The 20309-nt window shown below is 44.1% G+C and overlaps 4 protein-coding genes and 1 long non-coding RNA gene across 6 annotated transcripts in view; 2 read left to right on the forward strand and 3 right to left on the reverse strand.

Moving 5' to 3' along the window:
* On the forward strand, positions 1 to 1159 carry LOC129763433 (uncharacterized). The gene is made up of 4 exons (XR_008740923.1): positions 1 to 276; positions 499 to 584; positions 778 to 865; positions 1051 to 1159. It is a non-coding gene; the product is annotated as an uncharacterized LOC129763433 (long non-coding RNA).
* On the reverse strand, positions 903 to 6707 carry LOC129763431 (uncharacterized protein C15orf61 homolog). The gene is made up of 3 exons (XM_055762497.1): positions 6556 to 6707; positions 1550 to 1657; positions 903 to 1492 (listed from the first exon to the last, which is right to left on the reverse strand). The coding sequence occupies exons 2-3, from the start codon at positions 1652 to 1654 to the stop codon at positions 1172 to 1174; spliced, it is 426 nt and encodes a 141-aa protein (XP_055618472.1). The 5' UTR covers positions 1655 to 1657; positions 6556 to 6707; the 3' UTR covers positions 903 to 1171.
* Positions 1643 to 20309, reverse strand: part of LOC129763427 (116 kDa U5 small nuclear ribonucleoprotein component) — a 27027-nt gene continuing 8360 nt past the window's right edge. Inside the window, exon 4 of the mRNA XM_055762490.1 lies at positions 1643 to 1657. The gene's annotated coding sequence lies outside the window, so the exon portion shown is untranslated. The remainder of the gene's footprint in view (positions 1658 to 20309) is intronic.
* Positions 2133 to 3826, reverse strand: LOC129763430 (NADH-ubiquinone oxidoreductase 49 kDa subunit). Its single transcript, XM_055762496.1, has one exon. The coding sequence runs from the start codon at positions 3642 to 3644 to the stop codon at positions 2238 to 2240; it is 1407 nt and encodes a 468-aa protein (XP_055618471.1). The 5' UTR covers positions 3645 to 3826; the 3' UTR covers positions 2133 to 2237.
* On the forward strand, positions 6462 to 10130 carry LOC129763429 (protein VAC14 homolog). Of its 2 annotated transcripts, XM_055762495.1 has the most exons (7): positions 6462 to 6614; positions 6677 to 6888; positions 6952 to 7057; positions 7114 to 8588; positions 8642 to 8721; positions 8780 to 8945; positions 9005 to 10130. In XM_055762495.1, exons 2-7 carry the CDS (start codon positions 6791 to 6793, stop codon positions 9129 to 9131), a joined length of 2052 nt encoding a protein of 683 aa, XP_055618470.1. In that variant the 5' UTR covers positions 6462 to 6614; positions 6677 to 6790; the 3' UTR covers positions 9132 to 10130. The 2 variants fall into 2 exon arrangements, with proteins under 2 accessions (XP_055618470.1, XP_055618469.1); XM_055762494.1 differs by having other exon boundaries at positions 6462 to 6888.

Consider the following 20309-nt stretch of genomic DNA (forward strand, 5'->3'; position numbering starts at 1 on the left):
AATTCCCGATCTTGAAAGTCGCCACCAGATGTCGACACTGTGCAACTGTGGTCGCAAATCGCGCTCGAAAAAAAAATAATGTGTGATATCTTCACCGTGGTTTTCTGTCCGATCATCTTTCGCTCATTTTTGTTCTGACCAGCGATTTGGGCGCTTCGAAAATATTTTCGCTTATCATTTGCTCCGTATGCAATCCGTAAAAATGTGAGGAAATCGGCAAGCAATCAATAATGGATTAGTGGTTCACCGGAAGGAAGACCGCGCTCGCCCGTGGAGGTAAGAATATTGAATAATAATTTGAATTAGAGATTATTCAAATCGATCACAATGATCACGAAACATGATGATACCTTTATCTCTATACCAGTTCTGCTTATGATTTCTGGTCTGTGATTAAATTTCTAAAACGAGGCTGACGAATTATTTTCGTAGATGTTTCGCTAGAAAAAAAAATGCAGTCGACCGCGTGGCTCATATTTTTTGTTTCTCTATTTTTAGCATGTGGTTGTCCTTCCCACCCGCGTGGTTGATCGTCGACCTTTTGGGTTAGGCTCTCGCCTTATATATCGGGAAGATCCAATGAGGTAACGTAACATGATTAGAACGAATGTTCTAATATATAGTTTTCTGATGAAAACCCTACAATTTACCAGTTCTGCTTATGATCTGAGATGATTATATCAATACCACTTTCTGATGATTGCCAACAGCAAAACTGTTGCTTTTTATTTGAGCAGAGGATAATAGCTTGTCATTTATCGACATTCTAAATTGCAGGGCCCAAATAGAGGATGCTGAAATGCCTTCAAAATTGTAGACAAGGTACTTTGTGTGTTCTGGAAAACTTCATTCTGATTTGAATAAGGTATGTGTGATATTATCAAAATAAAGAAAACTTTAATAAATCAATGATGATATTTTATATTTTACCAGTTCTGCTTATGAACCAAAGTGATTCTGCTTTTTTTTTCCACTGATTTAACCTTTCGTAATATATTTTACTTGCAGTTGTGCTTTCACCGTTGTTAATAGTGTTTGTTTTCTTTGCAGATTTTTTTTCGGAATTCGCTTTGCCTTGAGAATCTACGATCTGCAGAGGTGTCGTATGAGCAAAATTAACAACGTTGATGTGCAAATAAATTAAAATTGAAAACGCTAACCATTCGTTTCATTAATACAAAGAACCCTTGTCCTCCTCGTACAAAAAGTAGATAGGTATTCGCCCATGTTTGCTCCCCATGTCTACCCATTCCACGTGTCGTATCAGGAAACGTGCCGCCAGTCCGTAGCCCAGCTGCGGTAATCCGAGATTGATCACCTTTATGGCCTTGAAGAAGTTGTCCTCTACGCGAAGATCCTGCCAGCGGCGTTTGGTGCAGTGATACTTCATGTACGGATAGCATCCGGTCCGCAGGATGTGATAATTAGTCCCGGTGTCCAGCGTCCAGTTGAAGTGCGATCGACCAAATTGGTCGTTCAGTACATCGCGATGCTACAAAATGACAATTCGACTGAGTCTTGTGAGGAGACGAGTCAACAGAAATCGAACCTTTATGAAGTAAGACGTCCAGGGCGGTTCGTTACACTGTTTTAGGTAGGCAGTGAGCACTTCGGAAACTTTTGGTTTAGGTTTTATAATTTTTCTCGACAACATTGTCTGCAATATAAAAAAAAATGTTTCCACGTTTCATTACTCTAAATACTTCTTTGAGAAATATTGTTATGTTTAAGGAGTGTATCGACTTCGTTATTATACCAGCCATTCCATGCCAAACCGATATAGTGGTTCTCAGATTTTCGTGAAAATTAGTAGTTTTATTCTTTATCGCAAAATATTTTACCCGTATTTTTTTTATTTTTTCATTAGGGTGATCATTTACATTTTAGGGTTGTTCGAAAATTCAACTTTTTCTCCTTTTTTCAACAATTCATAACTTTTGAACTACTAGACCGATTCAGATGATCGACACATCAAATTAAAGTAAATGTTTTTTTTTTTTTAAATCACTTGTAAACAATTTCTGAACGTTTTCAGTTTTATTTAGATGTTTAAAAGTTTGAGACTACTGTTCGATACACGCCTTATATAAACAGAAATTTCTCAACTATCAAACGGAAAAAAGCAAATCAGGTAAGGAGAACATCGTTTTTTATTGAACAATTCAATTAAAGTCGTATAAATGATGCCGACTGATATAATGACTCGGTGTGCATCACCTTCGAAATATTCGTTTCATTCAACGATCGATTTCACCAAACACAACGTCTAGCGTTCCGATGATGGCCACAATATCGGCGAGCATGTGATGCTTTCCGATCTTATCAATCGCAGCTAGATGCGCAAATCCGGGGGCCTTGATCTTGCAGCGATACGGTTTGCTGGAACCATCGGCTACCAAATAAACACCGAACTCTCCTTTTGGTGCTTCGATTGCCGTATAGGTCGAACCGGGTGGTACTTGGTAGCCCTGAGTGAACAGCTTGAAGTGATGAATCAGTGCTTCCATAGAATTTTTCATTTCAGATCGCGATGGCGTTGTCAACTTAGCGTCATCGGTTTTAATTTCCCCGGCGGGCATCTGATTGAGACACTGATCGATAATACGTAGCGACTGACGCATTTCCTCGATGCGGCACAAATAGCGATCGTAACAATCTCCCTTGGTACCGATGGGCACATCGAATTCGACCAAGTCATAAGCATCGTATGGTTGCGATTTGCGAAGATCCCACTTAATGCCGGAGCCGCGTAGCATAACGCCACTGAAGCCATAATTCAAAGCATCCTCGGCCGAAACAATACCAATATCCTCCGTACGCTGCACCCAAATACGGTTGGTCGTGAGAACATCTTCAACCTCATCCAGACGCTCGCCAAACTTCGAAGCAAACTCGTAAATATCATCCAGCAGTCCGAGTGGCATGTCCTGCGATACACCTCCCGGACGAATATAAGCGGCATGCATACGAGCACCAGAAACACGTTCGTAAAATTCCATCATTTTCTCACGCTCTTCAAACAACCAGAAAAACGGTGTCAATGCACCCACATCCAGAGCGTGGGTTCCAATGGCCATAATATGGTTCAGAATCCTGGTGATTTCACCAAACAACACGCGAATGTACTTGGCCCGCAATGGGATATCGATGTTCAGCAGCTTCTCAACTGCCAACGAGAAGCACTGCTCGTTGCACATCATCGAGACGTAGTCCAACCGATCGAAATAGGGCAACGCCTGGGTATACGTCTTGTATTCAATTAACTTTTCCGTGCCACGGTGCAAGAGACCAATGTGCGGATCAGCCCTCATCACGGTTTCTCCATCCAGCTCCAGCACCAAACGCAGCACACCGTGAGCCGCCGGATGTTGAGGACCGAAGTTGAGCTTAACGTTACGGACCGTCTTCTCAACCGGAGCAAGCTTGCTGTTCCATGGAGGTATCTTCCACTTGGAGGTGACCTCATCCGGATACATCACGGCCGCATTGAATTGACTGATGAATTCCGGATCGGGATGCCACTTCCCAGCATTGCGCACCTGCTGGGAATTATATAAAGCTCCGACATTTTTCAACAAACAATTGGTTATATAAACATTCGACGCCGCCTTTTTGGTCACCGAATTCAGCACCGAAAAGGCCATCTCGCCGATTAAAGACGGTTGCTGTCGCTAACCCCGGGACGAAACTAGATGGTGACAGATTCACGCAAATGATAACGTAGCCAGTGGTGTATTTTTCGCCAATTTTAACTCGATTATCGAAATTTGTTAGAATTCCGAGCAGATAGGACACAAGCTGTCAAATTGACAGCCAAAGCACACAAGATTGGGTTGGCTCACCGGAAAGTGAGTACAATTAACAGCTGATGTCCACTCTTCAGCCATCTTGGAAATCTACTGTGTTTTGTTTGTAAACAAAACACAATACGCTAGTGCCGAAGCTCGCTCCTGATCAGTCTGTCTCTTTCACGCTTCAAGGAAATAATTCCCCTTCTGCTTTCTTCCGTACTGTTTTCATATACCGCTCCCCTAACCAACTTAGTTACGAAACGGCCTCACCTAGTACCATAGACCCGTCTTGGTCCAAAATAAACCTCTTCTTCTTCTTGAATGGCGTTAACGTTCCCTGTGGAACTTTTGCCGTCTCAACGTATTCTTTAACTAGCGTCGTTCATTAATGCTTGGTTGAGATTTCTATGCCGAATAACACGCCTTGAATGTACTCTAGAGTGGCAAGCTCTAGAATACGCGTGACCACAGTGCAAGCCGGAAGAATTTTCTTTGACGAAAAATCCCCCAACCAGAACGGGAATCGAACCCGAACACCCGGCATGATAGTGTGGGACGCTAACCACTCGGCCACGGGTGCACATGTCCCTATCTAGTGATGTCTTATTTTTCAAGTTAATTGACTAACCCTATATTTTCTAAGCTGTTGATTAATCAATACACAAAATCAAAATCGCATTTTTACCAAACAATCCCGCATTTCGGATAGTTGCAGCGATTTAACTGAACATCATGCTCCCATAAATCGATTACAGAAGCAAGACCTTGTTTAGGTTGGAATCAGACAACCGGTTTATTTTCTTAGTAATTATCAACCTAACGTTTAAAAGCAGACGCTCTGAATTAGGGATTGTTAACTGGTTTTACCGTTACCGGTTTTACGATAAATAACCGGTAATTTTGGTATTTTTTTACGCCATAAATAATAATCGCCTTTATGCCGATTTGAAATATTATTCGAGAATCAAATAAGATCTATGACTTCCGACCTACGACCTCCGAAAAAAATCGCAGCTCGATATGAAAACGTAACACAAGATAAGCTTCAGCGATGAAGAACTGACAACGATAAAGGATTTTTTTTCTTTCTTTATTAAAGAGAGATTCAGCCGAAGACTGGTTCATCTCTGTAGGAATTTGGTTGATGCACTCGAACCAATTCTGGTCGCTGTTAAACTGCTATTGCGGAAGAAATGCACCCTTTATGAAGTTGACGTCAGATTGCAACTTATGCTAGAACAGCTATCGGAGCAAACCATCGGAAATTTCGAAGCAGCTGCTTGAAACCCTGATTGGAAGTATTGCAGCAAGACGTTTCGTATATGCAGATTTGTTCTCGTATATGAATAATCATTCTGGTCGTGATCGTGATACAATTCATAATGTCTTTGGCGTCTTCTATCAAACGTCACGGACTGCACTGATCAAGCAGGCATTTCAAATTGTTCCTGACTTAATCAAATTTGACGATGATGATATTGATGCAGTAGTTGGACAACAGAAGGAAAAAATCCACTGGACGATGCGAAACCTGCAGTTGAGCATCAAGGAAAAACTTGAACGACGATTGCAACAATCAAAGGTATCAACGTCCAGCCCAAGCTAAACGTCTACAAACGGATTGACATGATATTCGGTACTCTTCGTACTGTACGCCCAACATAATGAGATCCTATCTAGATTAGGAGACGAATTAACATTCTCTGTGACCTTAAGTATTACTTTAACCAACAAAAACCTATTAAATGTTTTTTGTGAAATAATCATTCTAAAAAAATGCCGTTTCTTCAAGAAAATTGGGTATTTTAAGGTATGTGTTTACCGGTAATTTATCAGAAGTCCTCGCACAAATTCAAATTCACGATAAATTCGTCTCGTCTCGTATCGGCTTCAGTCACTGTCGAGACGAGCAGAATATTCTATTCCAGTACACGAGTTTCATTGAAATGTTTTATTTGGTAGACTGGAAACACTTCTGACACTTAATCTCGGTATGAACAGTGATGTTAGATGTGAAGACGTGTTTTTATTTTGAGAAAAACAACAAACATTTCTGAAATTGATCAATCGAGACTCTTTTCTCAGTGCCAAAATCTTAAAATCACAATTAAGAAAAATAAGTTTCACAAATCTTTTTGTTTTATTGATATTTTTCTACTAGCACAGAATTTCATCACTCAGACATTTATTTATTATGGAGTTATTGAAACCAATGTTTATTCACCTAATCAACTATTTCCCTTAACAGATGCACTATAAAATACTCAAGATTTGTTCACATTCATTGCAATAAATGTCGAAACAATAGGTACGACGAATGAAATGCATTATTGTGATGTTTATATTCATATTTCAGTAAAGAAAAACATTGGAAAAATATTGCCTATGCAATACTACGACTCGACTTATTCATCGGCGAGCGCGGCCAAACGGTCGTCGAGCCAGACGACCTACGTTTTTCATCGAGCTCGGCTTCTGGAATATAAAAACAAACGAGACGAGCGCTCGTTTGCTCGTCTCATCTTCTGGAATAGGCCTCTATATTCGACCCAATCTTGGCTGCCAAAACGAAATTTGGGAGCAAAATTCTTATCGAGTCGATTTACATAATAGGACCCTATTATTTTTTTTGTCATTAATCGTTAATAGAATGAATATCGGACATCACTAATTGCCGTGTCGAGGATACGATAGTTTTTTTTTCGAAACATGGAATAATTATTCTAATACATCATTTGTTTTCGGTCCAAAATTGTCTACTTACGGCACAAATTCTAGCAGCCTCTCAACATAGAGTGTTCACACAAAATTTCTTGCTAGAAGGTATATTATTCCACAAGAGATTTTAAAATAAACTGTACAACATAAACAAAACCACTTGACAGTTCCGGAAGACAATCCAATCAATAATATTTACTCTGGCGAATTGTTTACCGTGAGTCAGCGTAGAATTTCGAGTGGTTCACAGTGGCAAAAATCCGTACTTGGCATAGAGAAATATGGAAAATGCATTCGCCCCGATAAGTGAAGCCTGTGTGAAGGCACTCAGCGACAAAACCTACGAAAAACGGAGGGTTGCTGCCTCCGAGATTGAAAAGTATGCACTCCGTCTTCATCAGCAGTAACCGTTGTGGATAAAAGCGTAAATCTATCGTTACAGAATGGTGGCCGATTTCAACTCCAAGAAGAACGTTGCCCAAATCAAGCGCATTATTGAGGTACTGAGTCGGGACTTTGTTACCTCGAACGATTCCAACAAAAAAAAGGTCAGGCTTGAGTTTGGTTTTTTCTATGTCTTGATCATCAAAAGATACTGTTTCAGGGAGGACTGATTGCGCTAGCAGCAACAAGTATAGCCCTGGGCAAAGATACGGAAATGTTTATCGATGAAATCGTAAATCCGGCACTGAATTGCCTAATGGACACGGATACGAGAGTGCGTTACTTTGCCAGCGAGTCAATTTACAATGTGGTCAAAGTTTCGAGGGGATCGATCATTCCAATGTTTCCCAGTTTGTTCACGTCTCTGAGCAGGCTCGTTACGGATCCCGATCAAAACGTTAAAACCGGTAGTGAGTTGCTGGATCGGCTACTGAAGGATATCGTTATCGAATCAGCTAGCTGCTTCGATCTGGACGCGTTTATGCCTTTGGTTAGAGAAAGAATCATGGCGAAAAATTCGTTCGCGAGACAGTTTATCATTTCTTGGATTTCGGTTTTGAACGCTGTTCCCGAAATCAATATGGTACCTTATTTGCCGGAGATTCTACTCGGTTTGTTTCAAATGCTGGAGGATAATATGCCGGAAATCCAGCGCATGTGTGAATCTCTGTTGACTCAATTCCTGAAAGCGATCAAATCTGATCCGGGCACTGCCGATATACCGCAGATGATGAATGTTTTAATCGTACAGGCGCAATCTAGCAATTTGTTAATTCAGTTCACGGCGATAATTTGGATCAAAGAATTTGTGCAGTTGGCAGGCGGAGAAATTATTGGCTTTTCATCGGGCCTTTTTACAGCAATTTTACCGTGTTTGGCTTTCGAAGGCGAATCGAAAAGGCATATTAAAGAATGCGCCACTGCCGTGAATGACCATCTGCTGGTGCTGGTTTCAGCAAGGAACGATAGGCAGAAGAATCTACAATACTTGGATCTAGACTCGGTGATGCAAGTGCTTCGACAGTATCTGATACACAGTTCAGTGCCGACAAAAATAGCGACGCTGAGATGGGTTCACCATCTTTTTACCGAAGTGCACGATGAGATGTCGACTCACGCCAACAATTTGTTCCCTTTGCTGTTGAGGGATTGCCTCTCGGACAGTTCGGATGAAGTGGTCCTGCAAACGATTGTTGTGCTAGCTGAAATTGTCAATTCCGCAACCGCCAAAGGGAGCAACTTTGACCAGATGCAGTACAAACATTTCCTTATGGAATTGCTGACAATGTTTAGTGAGAATACGATTTTCCTCGAGAACAGAGGAACACTTATCATAAGACAGCTTTGTAGGCTGTTGAACGCGGAGTACATTTATCGTACCTTCGCGGAGATTCTACAGGACGAAACACCCAATCTGAAGTTTGCCTCGACGATGGTCCGGACGTTGAATTTGATTCTGCTGACGACATCCGATCTGTTCGATCTCAGAAACACTCTGAGGGATATAAAAAACGAGAAATCTGCTTCGCTCTTCGAGTGTCTGTACAAATGTTGGTCGCATTGTGCTGTTTCGACACTTTCGTTGTGTCTTCTCGCGCAGTGTTATCAACAGGTTTCCGAAATTGTGATATTATTGTGAGTGAGTTGGTTGTGATCCGAAGGCTGTTGGTAATCCTTTTTCGTTTCAGCGCTGATATGGAAATCACTGTGGACTTTTTGGTTGAGATCGATAAATTGGTCCAACTGATAGAATCTCCTATTTTCGCTTGTGAGTATTGAAATCGAAGCTAGAGAAGAACTTCGTGAAACCTATTTTTTTACTTCAGCCCTCCGTCTGACGCTGATATCTCACGCTAACGATAACGCAGATGCACAACATTTATCTCGAGCGCTTTACGGAATTCTTATGTTGCTTCCACAAACGGAAGCGTTCAATCTGCTGCGAAATCGGTTACAGTGCGTGCCGAATTATTGGGGACAGCCTACCAAAGTGTATGTTCCATATGGTAACCATTGATAACTCTATGTTTTATCATAACGTTGCTTTTTAGGACCGCAAAATCATCAAACGAGAGTCAAAGTAAAATAAATTTTGACCAATTGTTCGTTCATTTTAAGAGAGTACAAGATCTGCATCATCGACAGCGGTTAGAGCATCGGAGAAAGAATCAAGTCTAATGCAGAGAAAAAAGGGCTTCCAGTTCGATATAAGCGCCAAAGCACTCATAAGCCTTTGGGCTTTATTCCCGTACACACTTCACGGTGAAAACGAAATGAACGGCACGCCATTGAACTACGTTTCACGAGTTAGTGCAGCGTCAACGATAATAATGGGTTTTCAGGCAGAATGAACACATTTTGAAAAGAAATTTTGAACGAAAATTAACTTCTCCGTATAAAATTAGTGTTCAATGTGAATGGAAAACTTTGTTTTTTTTCATGTGGTAAAATAATCTCTTTCAAAAATTGTATCTGAATATAATTTCATATTATAATGATTAGTTTTAGTGGAAAACCAATTTCGTATCCAGATGTCCACACCCTATCGTTGTCATCGCGGATACACTTTATTCCATTTTCACCGTGAAGTGAAAACGGGAATAAGGCCCTTTATATATAAGGGGCCTGATTCTCGAATACACTACGAACACACTTCACGGTGGAAACGGAATGAAACGTATTCGCGATGACAACGGTATGATATCGACATCTGGATACGAGATTAGTTTCCCACTAAACTTATCATTATAATATCAAATTATCTTCAGATGAAATTTTTGTATGAGATTATTATACCACATGAAGAAAACAAAGTTTTCCACTCACATTAAACACCAGTTTGATACGAAGAAGTTAATTTTCATTAATGATTTTTTATTTGAAAAGTGCTCATTCTGCCTGAAAATTCATCTTCGACACTTCACTAACTCGTAAAACGTAGTTCAATGCCGTGCCGTTTAATTCGTTTCCACCGTGAAGTGTATTTGAGAATCAGGCCCAAGGTGTAGTGAAATAAATCCATTGTTTTTCAATAGATGTTTAACGAGACAAAATTTCGTACTAAAAGCTGTATCGTTGATCTAAACCGGAGCCTTTTAAAGTATTGTCCACTTAGAATCCGTACGAAGAAATCACTTATACATTGGGGATGGAAAGAATAAAGAAAAGAGTAATCAATTTACCCTTTGCGATCTAATCGAATTTCTCATGAAACAGAGCGTCTTATCTTTCCGCGTTAATAATGTTTGGTTTCGAGTTTCCGAGTTTCGATTACCGTTATCTATTATTCATAGAGTCACCGTATTAATTCGTGAACCAGTTCACTAGGCATTAAAATTCGTTGAAAAAAAGTGTAAACTTTTACATGGTTGAATAAAGTATTCAGTATCATTCCTAGCTGTGGTGGCTGAGAGCAGACGAACGACCGCAAAGTGTTAAAACAAAGATATTTTATGACGCTTCCATAGATCGTTGTTAAAATCATTTTCTTCATATCCCCACCATTGATGGTGCACACCTCTCTGGGAAGTTTGTTCCAAAAATTGTTAATCTTTACAGTGTCCCGAGCCGTTTACTAGTCTTCTTAAGCTTCGGTTCATATTTTGAGGTTTTAGTTTAGGTTCTTGTAAATGAAATCAACCCCATTGGTACAATACCACTGAACAATCTCCCAGCTGTAGTTTATCAATTCATTTTGGCTTAGCATGTTGATAAGATCTTGCTGCACTTGGTCTAACTACTAACCACCATTTTTGCAACATGTCCTGTCCAGCGTATCCTTCCTGCTTGGGTATCTTTATTGGCACTGGATTAACTAGTGAGTTGCGTGCGCTCGTGATTCGTTTTTCGTCTCCATACGCCATTCTCTTGCACACCGCCGAAGATGGTACTCAACACATGTCGTTGACAGAATCCGAGTGCTCGTAGATTCTCTTCGAACATTGTCCATGTCTCATGCCCGGTTTTATGAGCCTTTTATATAGGGAACATTTCGTACGACATCAAGTGTTTGTGGAGACCATAATAGTCGCGACTCCCAATGATCATGCATCTCCCAAACTCGAGCCGTTGTCGGGTGTCCAGTGAAGCGGGAATTCCTTTGTAAACTCAAGGCTCATGCTGACATAGGTATTGGGTTCAATTCCTGATCGGTCAAGGATTTTTTCGGGTTGGAAATTTTATTGACATGCCTTGGGATATTTAAAGTAATGTGCCTGAAGTATCGGTTCGAATTAGGCTTGGGTTTCCTCAGCTGCTAAAACTGGGAAACGATCGCAATTGCTGGCCGTGGCCGGGATCTGATAAAGCGGGATTACCTTGTAAATTCATGGCTAATACTGACATAGGTATTTGGTTCAATTCTCAATCGGTCAAGGGTCTTCCCGGGTTGGAAATTCTCTCGACATGCCATGAATACTTTAGTTAAAGGCTTAAATTTCGGTTAGTAATCTCTGTCTGCGGGATAACCAGTCCGTTTTTATTTTCAATTTAGTGTGCTCGCTGGCTAGTCTGATGTAATAAAGAAATACAGTAATTCAATTATTATCAATAAGATATCCGTCCGATATGCGTCCTGCTCAAACCTTTGTAGGAGAATGAGGTGGGATCATCATCATCATTTAAAAGCCACTTGTGGGATTTGCATGGATCAGATAATCCACCCTATATCCGTACACAGCGCTGTATTCTATTCATTGTAGCTCTAAGACGATGAATAGATGATGCGTAAGGACTTTCACCTTTTCTAATTTATTTGTTGTTCTTCAGCTTCAGTTGTTCTTCTTAACATCATATATCGCTGAGGGCGTCACATTTTCATTATTTATTGCACCAACACAATCGCTTTCATCGTTATCTTGGTCCTTTGCATGTACGTCATTCAGGTGTTCATCGAAGTGATCCCTCCACCTTTCGGTAACTTCACGATCGTTCGTGAAGTTCTTTGGCTCTTGGTTCTTGGCTCCCATTTTTATTACAGCACACTTCTACTCGGGACACGAAACCTTTTGGGGTGCATTGAGTTACCCGTAGAACTTTCGCGTCTCGTGAAAGCGATGCTCCTGTTCTAGTTCATCACACTTCTCATCTTGACGGCGCTCCTCCTCCCGAAATAGTTGGGTTTGCTGTCTCCGCTCCTGTTTATATTGCTTCGTGTTCTGACGAACAGCCTGACGCAGCATAAGCTCCCGCGCAGCAATCTTCTCATGCACCGTATGCGTGATAATGTTTGCAACATTTAGCAATGTTAAAATTTCAAAAATTCTCAATAAATTCGGTTTCGATTTTTTATTATTCAAAAGGGGGATGTTTCTGAGAGTCTTGAGCTATTTTAATCGTCGATCGAGTTTCCACTTGCTGCATTTACGGCCTCCACACACTACCAGATGTATCCTGGATCCATTTCTCTCCCGATACAAAGTTTGTCTGATGCTTGCAATACTCGGGTGGCATTTAGAAGCGGGCTTGGCCTTCATGACGCGCCATACTGAGTAATCCAGCGATCGGGATTGGATGGCGGCCACATATCCTTCGCCCAGAACCGCAGATGTTCCACTTCTGAGCGCGGTTCAAGGTTTGGCAGAGCCCCATCTTGTTGAAATTCAACATTTGGCTTCGAGCCGTACTGCTTTTTGATTCAAGAACATACTTACTTATAATAATGATGTAGACCTCCGTGTTTCTGGAGTGAACACCGGGTAATTTTTTTATTTTGTCTGATACAACTTCTTCAACTCGTCGGCCGTCTTTTACCGGGAAAGAACTAATATAGCGATCGGTTCTGGAATTTGATACGAAATCGACGGTAAACATGTTCTCGTCGGTTGTCGGTCGGTATCGTCGGGTTATCGGATTTTTCACGAGATTTTCGTTCGAGGCAGTTCGAGATTTTCTTACATCGCTTGGCTTTTTATCGGATGGTGAAAGAAAAAACTAAGACAGATAATTGAGTTTGATAAATTTCCCATGAAGGGTGTAATTATATTAGCTTGCTTGCAAAAAAAATCTTCGCCCTTGCGAGCGGCCTTCCGGCATTTAACCGGAACATTCGCCATGGCGGACGAAAACATGCGTGTAGGCATGTTTTTGGGTTCTCTCTTCGTTTTATTTATCAATTCCTTCTCTGTTTTCACGACGAAATTGTTGGAGTAGATCTTACGCTTCAGGTTTGCCTAGAAATTCTCGATGGGACGTAGCTGGAGGACGTTGGGCGGGTTCGCCGACTTGAGTACCACATCGATATTCAGCCGCTCCATCTCCTCTAAGGATCGCTTCGAGTAGTGGGCCGACGCCAGATCCAGCCAGAACATCGCGTCTTCGCCCTTATGGTATTTCTCGATGAACGACGCAACTTCCGACAGGCACTTCGTACTATAAATTTCCCCGTTCACGGCCAACCCGGAGCTAAAGAAGAGCGGCTTTGACATTCCCTTCCCGCTGATTGTCAGCCACAGCAGCACCTTCTTGGGGAACTTGGTGTGTGAAATAAACTTCACTTCGGAGCTCACTTCCTTCGTGGGGAAGTAGTGCCCTGTCAGTCGTTGCCATCCAAGGTGAGATAAGTCTCGTCGTCCATCACCACCGCCACGTCGCGATTCGCCGGGAAAATCGACTTGACCATCTTATTCAGCCGCTGCCGCTGCGTCATTGCCTGCAGTTCCGAGACCAGTGGACAGGACTTCTGCTTCCTGACATGTATGTCCATGGTCGCCAGGTACTTTTTCACTGTTTAGCCGGTTGCATCGACCTCCTGGCCAAGCGCACGCAGCGATGAAGCCACTTTTCCCTCGATCTTCGGTCGTCCGGAACCGGGTTTTCTTTCGTTGCTCTGATTGTTGTCCAATAGTGCCAAGATGTTGTAGATGCCGGAATGGGCGTATCCGGCGTCCACAAAATGCCACACGACGTCCGTTTTCGACGCGGCGGGGTACCGTTCGTTGAACGTGCACACTTCTGAACGAAGTAGCTTCATGGGTTACTATGATTGATGCTGCATGGGTAGTTTCGTCAGTGCGTGTGAAGGTAAACCCATGAAAAATCGGCAATTTTTGTCCATTTTTTTAATGCATACGTTAGCTCCTGGATGCGGTTGGTAATCATGTGAGTTTTTTTCCGTGCTCTCGACTTCGTCCCGCTATTTTCCATTACGATCTTCTGTGCCGGAAAGTCGCTGATCCTGTTTTCCTTTGCCATTTTCCTCATTGAACGCACTGAATTCGTCCGAATATTCCTTTGGATGGCAGCGATAACTCTCGGAATTCAATCTAACCTTGGACAAGTCGTGCCCAAGAGGATAGTTGTCTTTTCTTTTCTCGGTCTAAGACCTTTTTCACGGTCCACCGGGACATTCTCACGGCGTTTGAAATATCTTTTTGCGACATTTGCGCGTGGGATGAATCACGAATACGCTGCCACTTCGTCATGGCGCAACTGTCAAACTAAGGAAATTAACTTCTTGTTTCTTCGCAGCCTATTATGATATGAATTATAGGTTACGTGCATGCAAAGAAAACTAAAGCATTGCATGCACAGGTGATAGGGAAATTCTATTTGCCAAGTTGAGCAAGTCTTATCACACATACGATGACACCTGCTGAAACTCACATTGAAGATACCCCATCCAGGAAGTGGTATCCAACGCATATGAAGGGTTCGTGATAGCCAAAATAAATGGAATCTTCGTATGTAGCTGCTATGCCCCCCCGAGATGGACGATAGAGCAGTTTGATCAGATGCTCCACAATCTAACCGAAGATCTCGTAGGAAGGAGCCCTATAGTCATCGGCGGAGACTTCAATGCCTGGGCAGTGGAATGGGGTAGCAGATTTACCAACACGAGGGGCTTTAGTCTGCTGGAAGCTCTGGCAAAGCTGAATGTGAGACTGGCCAATGAAGGTTGCACCAGCACCTTCCATAGAGATGGTCGAGAATCAATTATTGATGTCACATTTTGCAGTCCGACACTGGCATCAAACATTAATTGGAGAGTGTGTGATGATTATACTCACAGCGACCACCAAGCAATTCGCTATACCGTCGGCAGCCAGAACTTAGTAAAAAGACGAATAATGAGAACAGAGGGTCGAAGATGGAAGTCGAAGGAACTCGACAAAAATCTCTTCCTGGAAGCACTCCGAGAGGAACGATCAGTCAATAACACGAGCGCCAGTGAATTGACAAGTATAATGGTGAGAGCATGTGACGTCGCCATGCCGAGAAAAAGAACACCGAAAAACGAACGCTGCCCAGTTTATAGGTGGAACGAGGTGATTAACTCCCTTCGCTCGGACTGTCTCCGAGCGAGAAGGAGAATGCAGAGGGCTAGAACTACTAGCGAAAGAATAGAGCGTAGAGAATTATTCAAAACGGCAAAAGCCGCCCTTAAGCACGAAATCAGATCCAGCAAGAGAAACTGCTTCAAAGAGTTATGTCGCGATGCCGATGCGAACCCTTGGGGCACAGCATATAGGGTAGTGATGGCCAAAATCAGAGGCCCATCGATGCCCCGTGAAAGCTGTCCGGATAAGCTGAAGAAAATCGTAGAAGGGCTCTTCCCGAAGCATGATCCGATTACCTGGCCAGCAACGCCATATGGCGATGATGAAGAACGCGTCGAGAGAGTGTCAACAGAGGAGCTGATTACGGCAGCAAGAAAATTAAAAGTCAACAAAACACCTGGCCCCGACGGAATCCCAAATGTGGCGGTTAAAGCCGCAATACAAGCGAACTCTGACATTTTCAGGGCAACGCTGCAAAAGTGCCTGGATGAGGGGTACTTTCCAGACATGTGGAAGAAGCAGAGACTGGTGCTACTGCCAAAACCAGGGAAGCCACCAGGGGATCCATCCTCGTATAGACCGATTTGCCTCCTTGATACCCTTGGGAAACTGTTAGAGAAGATCATCCTCAACAGGCTGTCGAGATGCACAGAAAGTGAACAGACTCTCGAGGATGCAGTTCGGATTTCGGAAAAATAAATCTACGGTGGATGCCATCTTGTCAGTTGTCGAAGCAGCTGAAAAAGTGTTGAAGCAGAAAAAACGTGGAAATCGATTTTGCGCAGTAATTACGGTCGACGTAAAAAATGCGTTCAACAGTGCCAGCTGGGAAGCTATCGCCGAAGCGTTGCACAGACTGACGGTACCAAACTATGTTTGTAAGATCCTGAAAAGCTATTTCGAGAACCGAGTTTTGATTTATGACACAGACATGGGACAGGAGTCATTTAACATAACAGCGGGTGTCCCACAGGGTTCCATCTTGGGTCCAACACTATGGAATGGAATGTACGATGAAGTGCTGAGGTTGAAGCTTCCGCAGGGTGTAGTGATTACCGGCTTCGCCGACGATATATCCTTGACGGTAACAGGCAAGTCCCGAGAGGAAGTAGAAATGTTGGCTACTGAGGCAATACAAACTGTTGAAGATTGGATGAACGATGCTAAACTGAGGATCGCACACCACAAAACAGAAATGGTGATAATCAGCAACCACAGAGCAGTACAGCAGGCAGAAATAACAGTTGGGGCGCATACTATCGTCTCCAAACGCGAACTTAAATACCTGGGTGTTATAATAGACGACCGACTCAATTTTAAGAGCCACGTGAAATACGCGTGTGAAAAAGCGGCTAAAGTTTCCACGGCGTTTGCTAGGATAATGCCCAATAATGCAGGGCCAAGCAGTAGTAAGAGGCGCCTTCTGGCCAGTGTAGCCACTTCGATATTGCGATACGGTGGTCCGGCTTGGACAGCAGCGCTTAAATTACAACAAAACCGTAGACTGTTGAACAGAACTTACCGGATGACGGCGATGAGAGTAGCCAGTGCCTATAAAACGATATCTGCGGAGGCGGTATGTGTCATAGCCGGATTGGTTCCTATCGAAATCACTCTGAGCGAAGATAGTATGTGCTACAATCTGAGAACGACAAGCACACAGAGCAATAGAGAAGCTCGAGTAACAGCAAGAGCCGACTCCATGAGGAAGTGGCAGCAGGAGTGGAACAGCACCCCTAACGGTAGATGGACCCACAGACTGATCCCAAATATAATCAATTGGGTACAAAGAAAGCACGGTGAAGTCAATTTACACTTGACGCAATTCTTATCCGGACATGGTTGCTTTAGACGGTACTTGCACAGAATCGGCCATGCAAGTTCACCGTTTTGCCCTGAGTGTGATGGAATAGAGGAAACGCCGGAGCACGTGGTTTTCTACTGTCCTCGCTTTGTCCAAGAAAGAGAACAAATGTACCGGGAGATCAGCCCAGATGTGAACGCTGGAAACGTTGTTCAACGAATGTGCGAAAAAGAGAGCACGTGGAATGCGGTTAATTCTGCTATTACCAAAATACTCACGATGCTCCAACGAAGATGGAGAGAAGAACAAAGAAGTAGCAATTCATAGAGATGAGTGCATGAGCACAGACTCCTCCCGAAGTAATACCAAACGGTGGTTCCGGGGGGGGAAAGGCAAGGCGCATAGGAGGTGGTTTTAGTGAGTAAGAATCTCACACTACCCAGTCAACATGGCGACTGGGTGTCTATGAAGATCTCCACCTTCTTCACCAAAAAAAAAAAAAAAAAAAAAAAAAAAAAAAAAAACTGCTTTGGAGACGGACATGAGCGGTCGCCCTCGAATACTCGCAATGTTCGAGGAAGCGTATCCAGAGTTCGTCGGGAGGCTTGACCAAAACGCGATGAACGCGAGGCGTAGAGCGATTGTACGCAACAATATGCTCTCCCAAACGCAAGTCGACGAGATCAAGCAGCAGGTGCAGAGAGAAAAAGAAAAAAAAAAAACTCACAAATGGGGATTCTCAAATGGGGATCAACACTAGGGTAGGAGCCTGCCCGTTGGTCTCAAATGTTCCTATCTCACGCCTCCACGAAGATCATATGACGACATTTTTAGATCGGGCGTGAACTGGAAACACACACCTGGTCTTGGCTCCGAGAACGGGTGTCGAAAGTGGCTAAGTGAGGGGGTGCGAGCGAGTCAGAGCGCTATATCTCTCCCGGGGAAGGCCTCCCGGGTCATGGAGGCCTTGCATACCCGCTGTCTCCCGGGCAAAGGAGATACACCCAGAAAATGGAGCTACGTTCACGAAGAATACTTAGAATGCGATCGCCCGAGGAGGGTCCCCGAACTGGAGCTGGTCCTGGAACGGGCGTAAGAGCGAGCGGCCAGCGGCTGGAGGGCGATGTGCAAGAGCGGGCCACCAGCCGGGTTCAACCCGAAGAGCTACCGCCACACGGAAACAGCAGCCATCGACATCACCCAAGAAACGCTGCGCCTACGAGACGTGTTGCGACTGCCAGACGACAGTCGTCCACACTTGTGGGTACAACTAGGCGCCGGATCATGTGGACACACGAAATGAACGAATTCGTGATCCGCGCCTATTACATCTGCACTGCTTTGGAGACGGACATGAGCGGTCGCCCTCGAATACTAACAATGTTCGAGGAAGCGTATCCAGAGTTCGTCGGGAGGCTTGATCAGAACGCGATGAACGCGAGGCGTAGAGCGATAGTACGCAACAACATGCTCTCCCAAACGCAAATCGACGAGATCAAGCAGCAGGTGCAGAGAGAAATAAGCTCCAGGAACAACAGAGCAAGCGATGTGTCGAGACGAAGTTCAGTACGGCTGAGCAATTCATTCGCGAGTGGGGCACGCGAATCAGCACCAGTGGAGGCCACAGTACTACAACCCCCTGAGCCGGAAGACCCACAGCCAGATCAACAACTACTACGCGATCTGGTCTTCCACTACGACGAGGCGATCTCACAGTTCCGCGACACAGACCCATTGTCGCGCCCCAGGATCCCGAAGTTGCAGCATTCCCGCAGGCTGACAAGTGCAGTAAAGCTCATGAACGAGCACGTTCTTCCGCTGCACTTGGTTGATGCTGAGAACATGGAGGAGCTGCAACTGAAAGTTTACTGTGCTGCTGTGGCGACCGCCAAAAGTTTAGGATACCGTATTAGGCCAAGAGGCGGACTGCTCCAACATCTCCGTGAAAGGCGTGAGCCTCCATGGCGAAGGAGATTGGAGCAACGGATCCTAAACAAGCGCGCCGCAATTGGAAGACTGATGGCGTACAAAAGAGGCAGCAGATCGGCGAAATTATGTCGCCAAGTTGCTGTGATCGTGCGGCCTACTGAACTTCGCCAGCTGGGAGCTCACCAGCTGACGGAAAAACTCGACACACTGGTACAGCAATTGAGCGTCCTAACTAAACGGCTGAAACGTTACTCTGACTCTGCAAAGCGCCAGGAACAAAATCGGATGTTCAGAGATAACGAAAAAGCGTTCTACGACCACATTAGCGACGAGAAGCCCGACTACCGCGAAGGTTTGCCAGATATTAGCGATGTGACGAACTTCTGGGCTGGTATTTGGGAGACCCCAGTACAACATCGCGACGGGCAAATGTGGTTAAGACGGGAGGAGGAGAGTTGTGGTGAAATTGGAGAGATGCCAGCTATCATCGTCGAAGAGAACGATGTCCGCGAAGCCTCGCGGTACCTGAGGAACTGGGCAGCACCGGGCCCCGATGGTGTCCAGAACTTTTGGCACAAGAAGCTGACCGTCGCACATCCAAAGATAGCTGAGTGCTTCAACAAGGTGCTACGTGACCCACACAACCTTCCTGAATTCGCCACCCGTGGCGTCACCTTCCTCCTCCCGAAAGACAGCAACACATTGAACCCATCAAAGTACAGACCGATAACGTGCCTATCGAGTCTGTACAAAATACTGAGCAGCATAATTACCGCCAAAGTTTCTGCTCACTGCGAACAGCATCACATCATCGCAGAAGAGCAGAAAGGATGCAGGAAAAATACGCATGGCTGCAAAGACCAGGCCATCATCGACGCAGCCATAGTCGGCCAGGCGGTATATAACCAGCGGAACCTAAGTATGGCCTACATCGATTACAGGAAGGCTTATGACTCCATACCTCACTCGTTTCTCGTCCGGGTATTGGAGCTCTACAAAATTGATCCCGTCGTCGTTAGGTTCCTGCAGCATGCGATGAGGCAGTGGAGCACGTCTCTGCACCTTAGTGATGGGGAAAATGTGTTGCAGTCTAGAACGCTGCAGATAAAGAGGGGGATATTCCAAGGCGACTCTTTCAGCCCGCTTTGGTTTTGTCTGGCACTGAACCCCCTCAGTAGGACGCTCAATAGAAACGGTCATGGCTATAAAATAAGGTATGGCGACGGCGCCCACGAAGAAGTGACCCATACCTTTTACATGGACGATCTCAAGGTCTACGCTGATTCACGTCAGCGTCTAGGTGTAGCTATCCGGGTTGTCGAAGACATAAGCAGGGACATCTGTATG

The sequence above is a fragment of the Toxorhynchites rutilus genome, chromosome 1, assembly GCF_029784135.1.
Source record: "Toxorhynchites rutilus septentrionalis strain SRP chromosome 1, ASM2978413v1, whole genome shotgun sequence".
In the NCBI taxonomy this organism is placed as follows: Eukaryota; Metazoa; Arthropoda; class Insecta; order Diptera; family Culicidae; genus Toxorhynchites; species Toxorhynchites rutilus.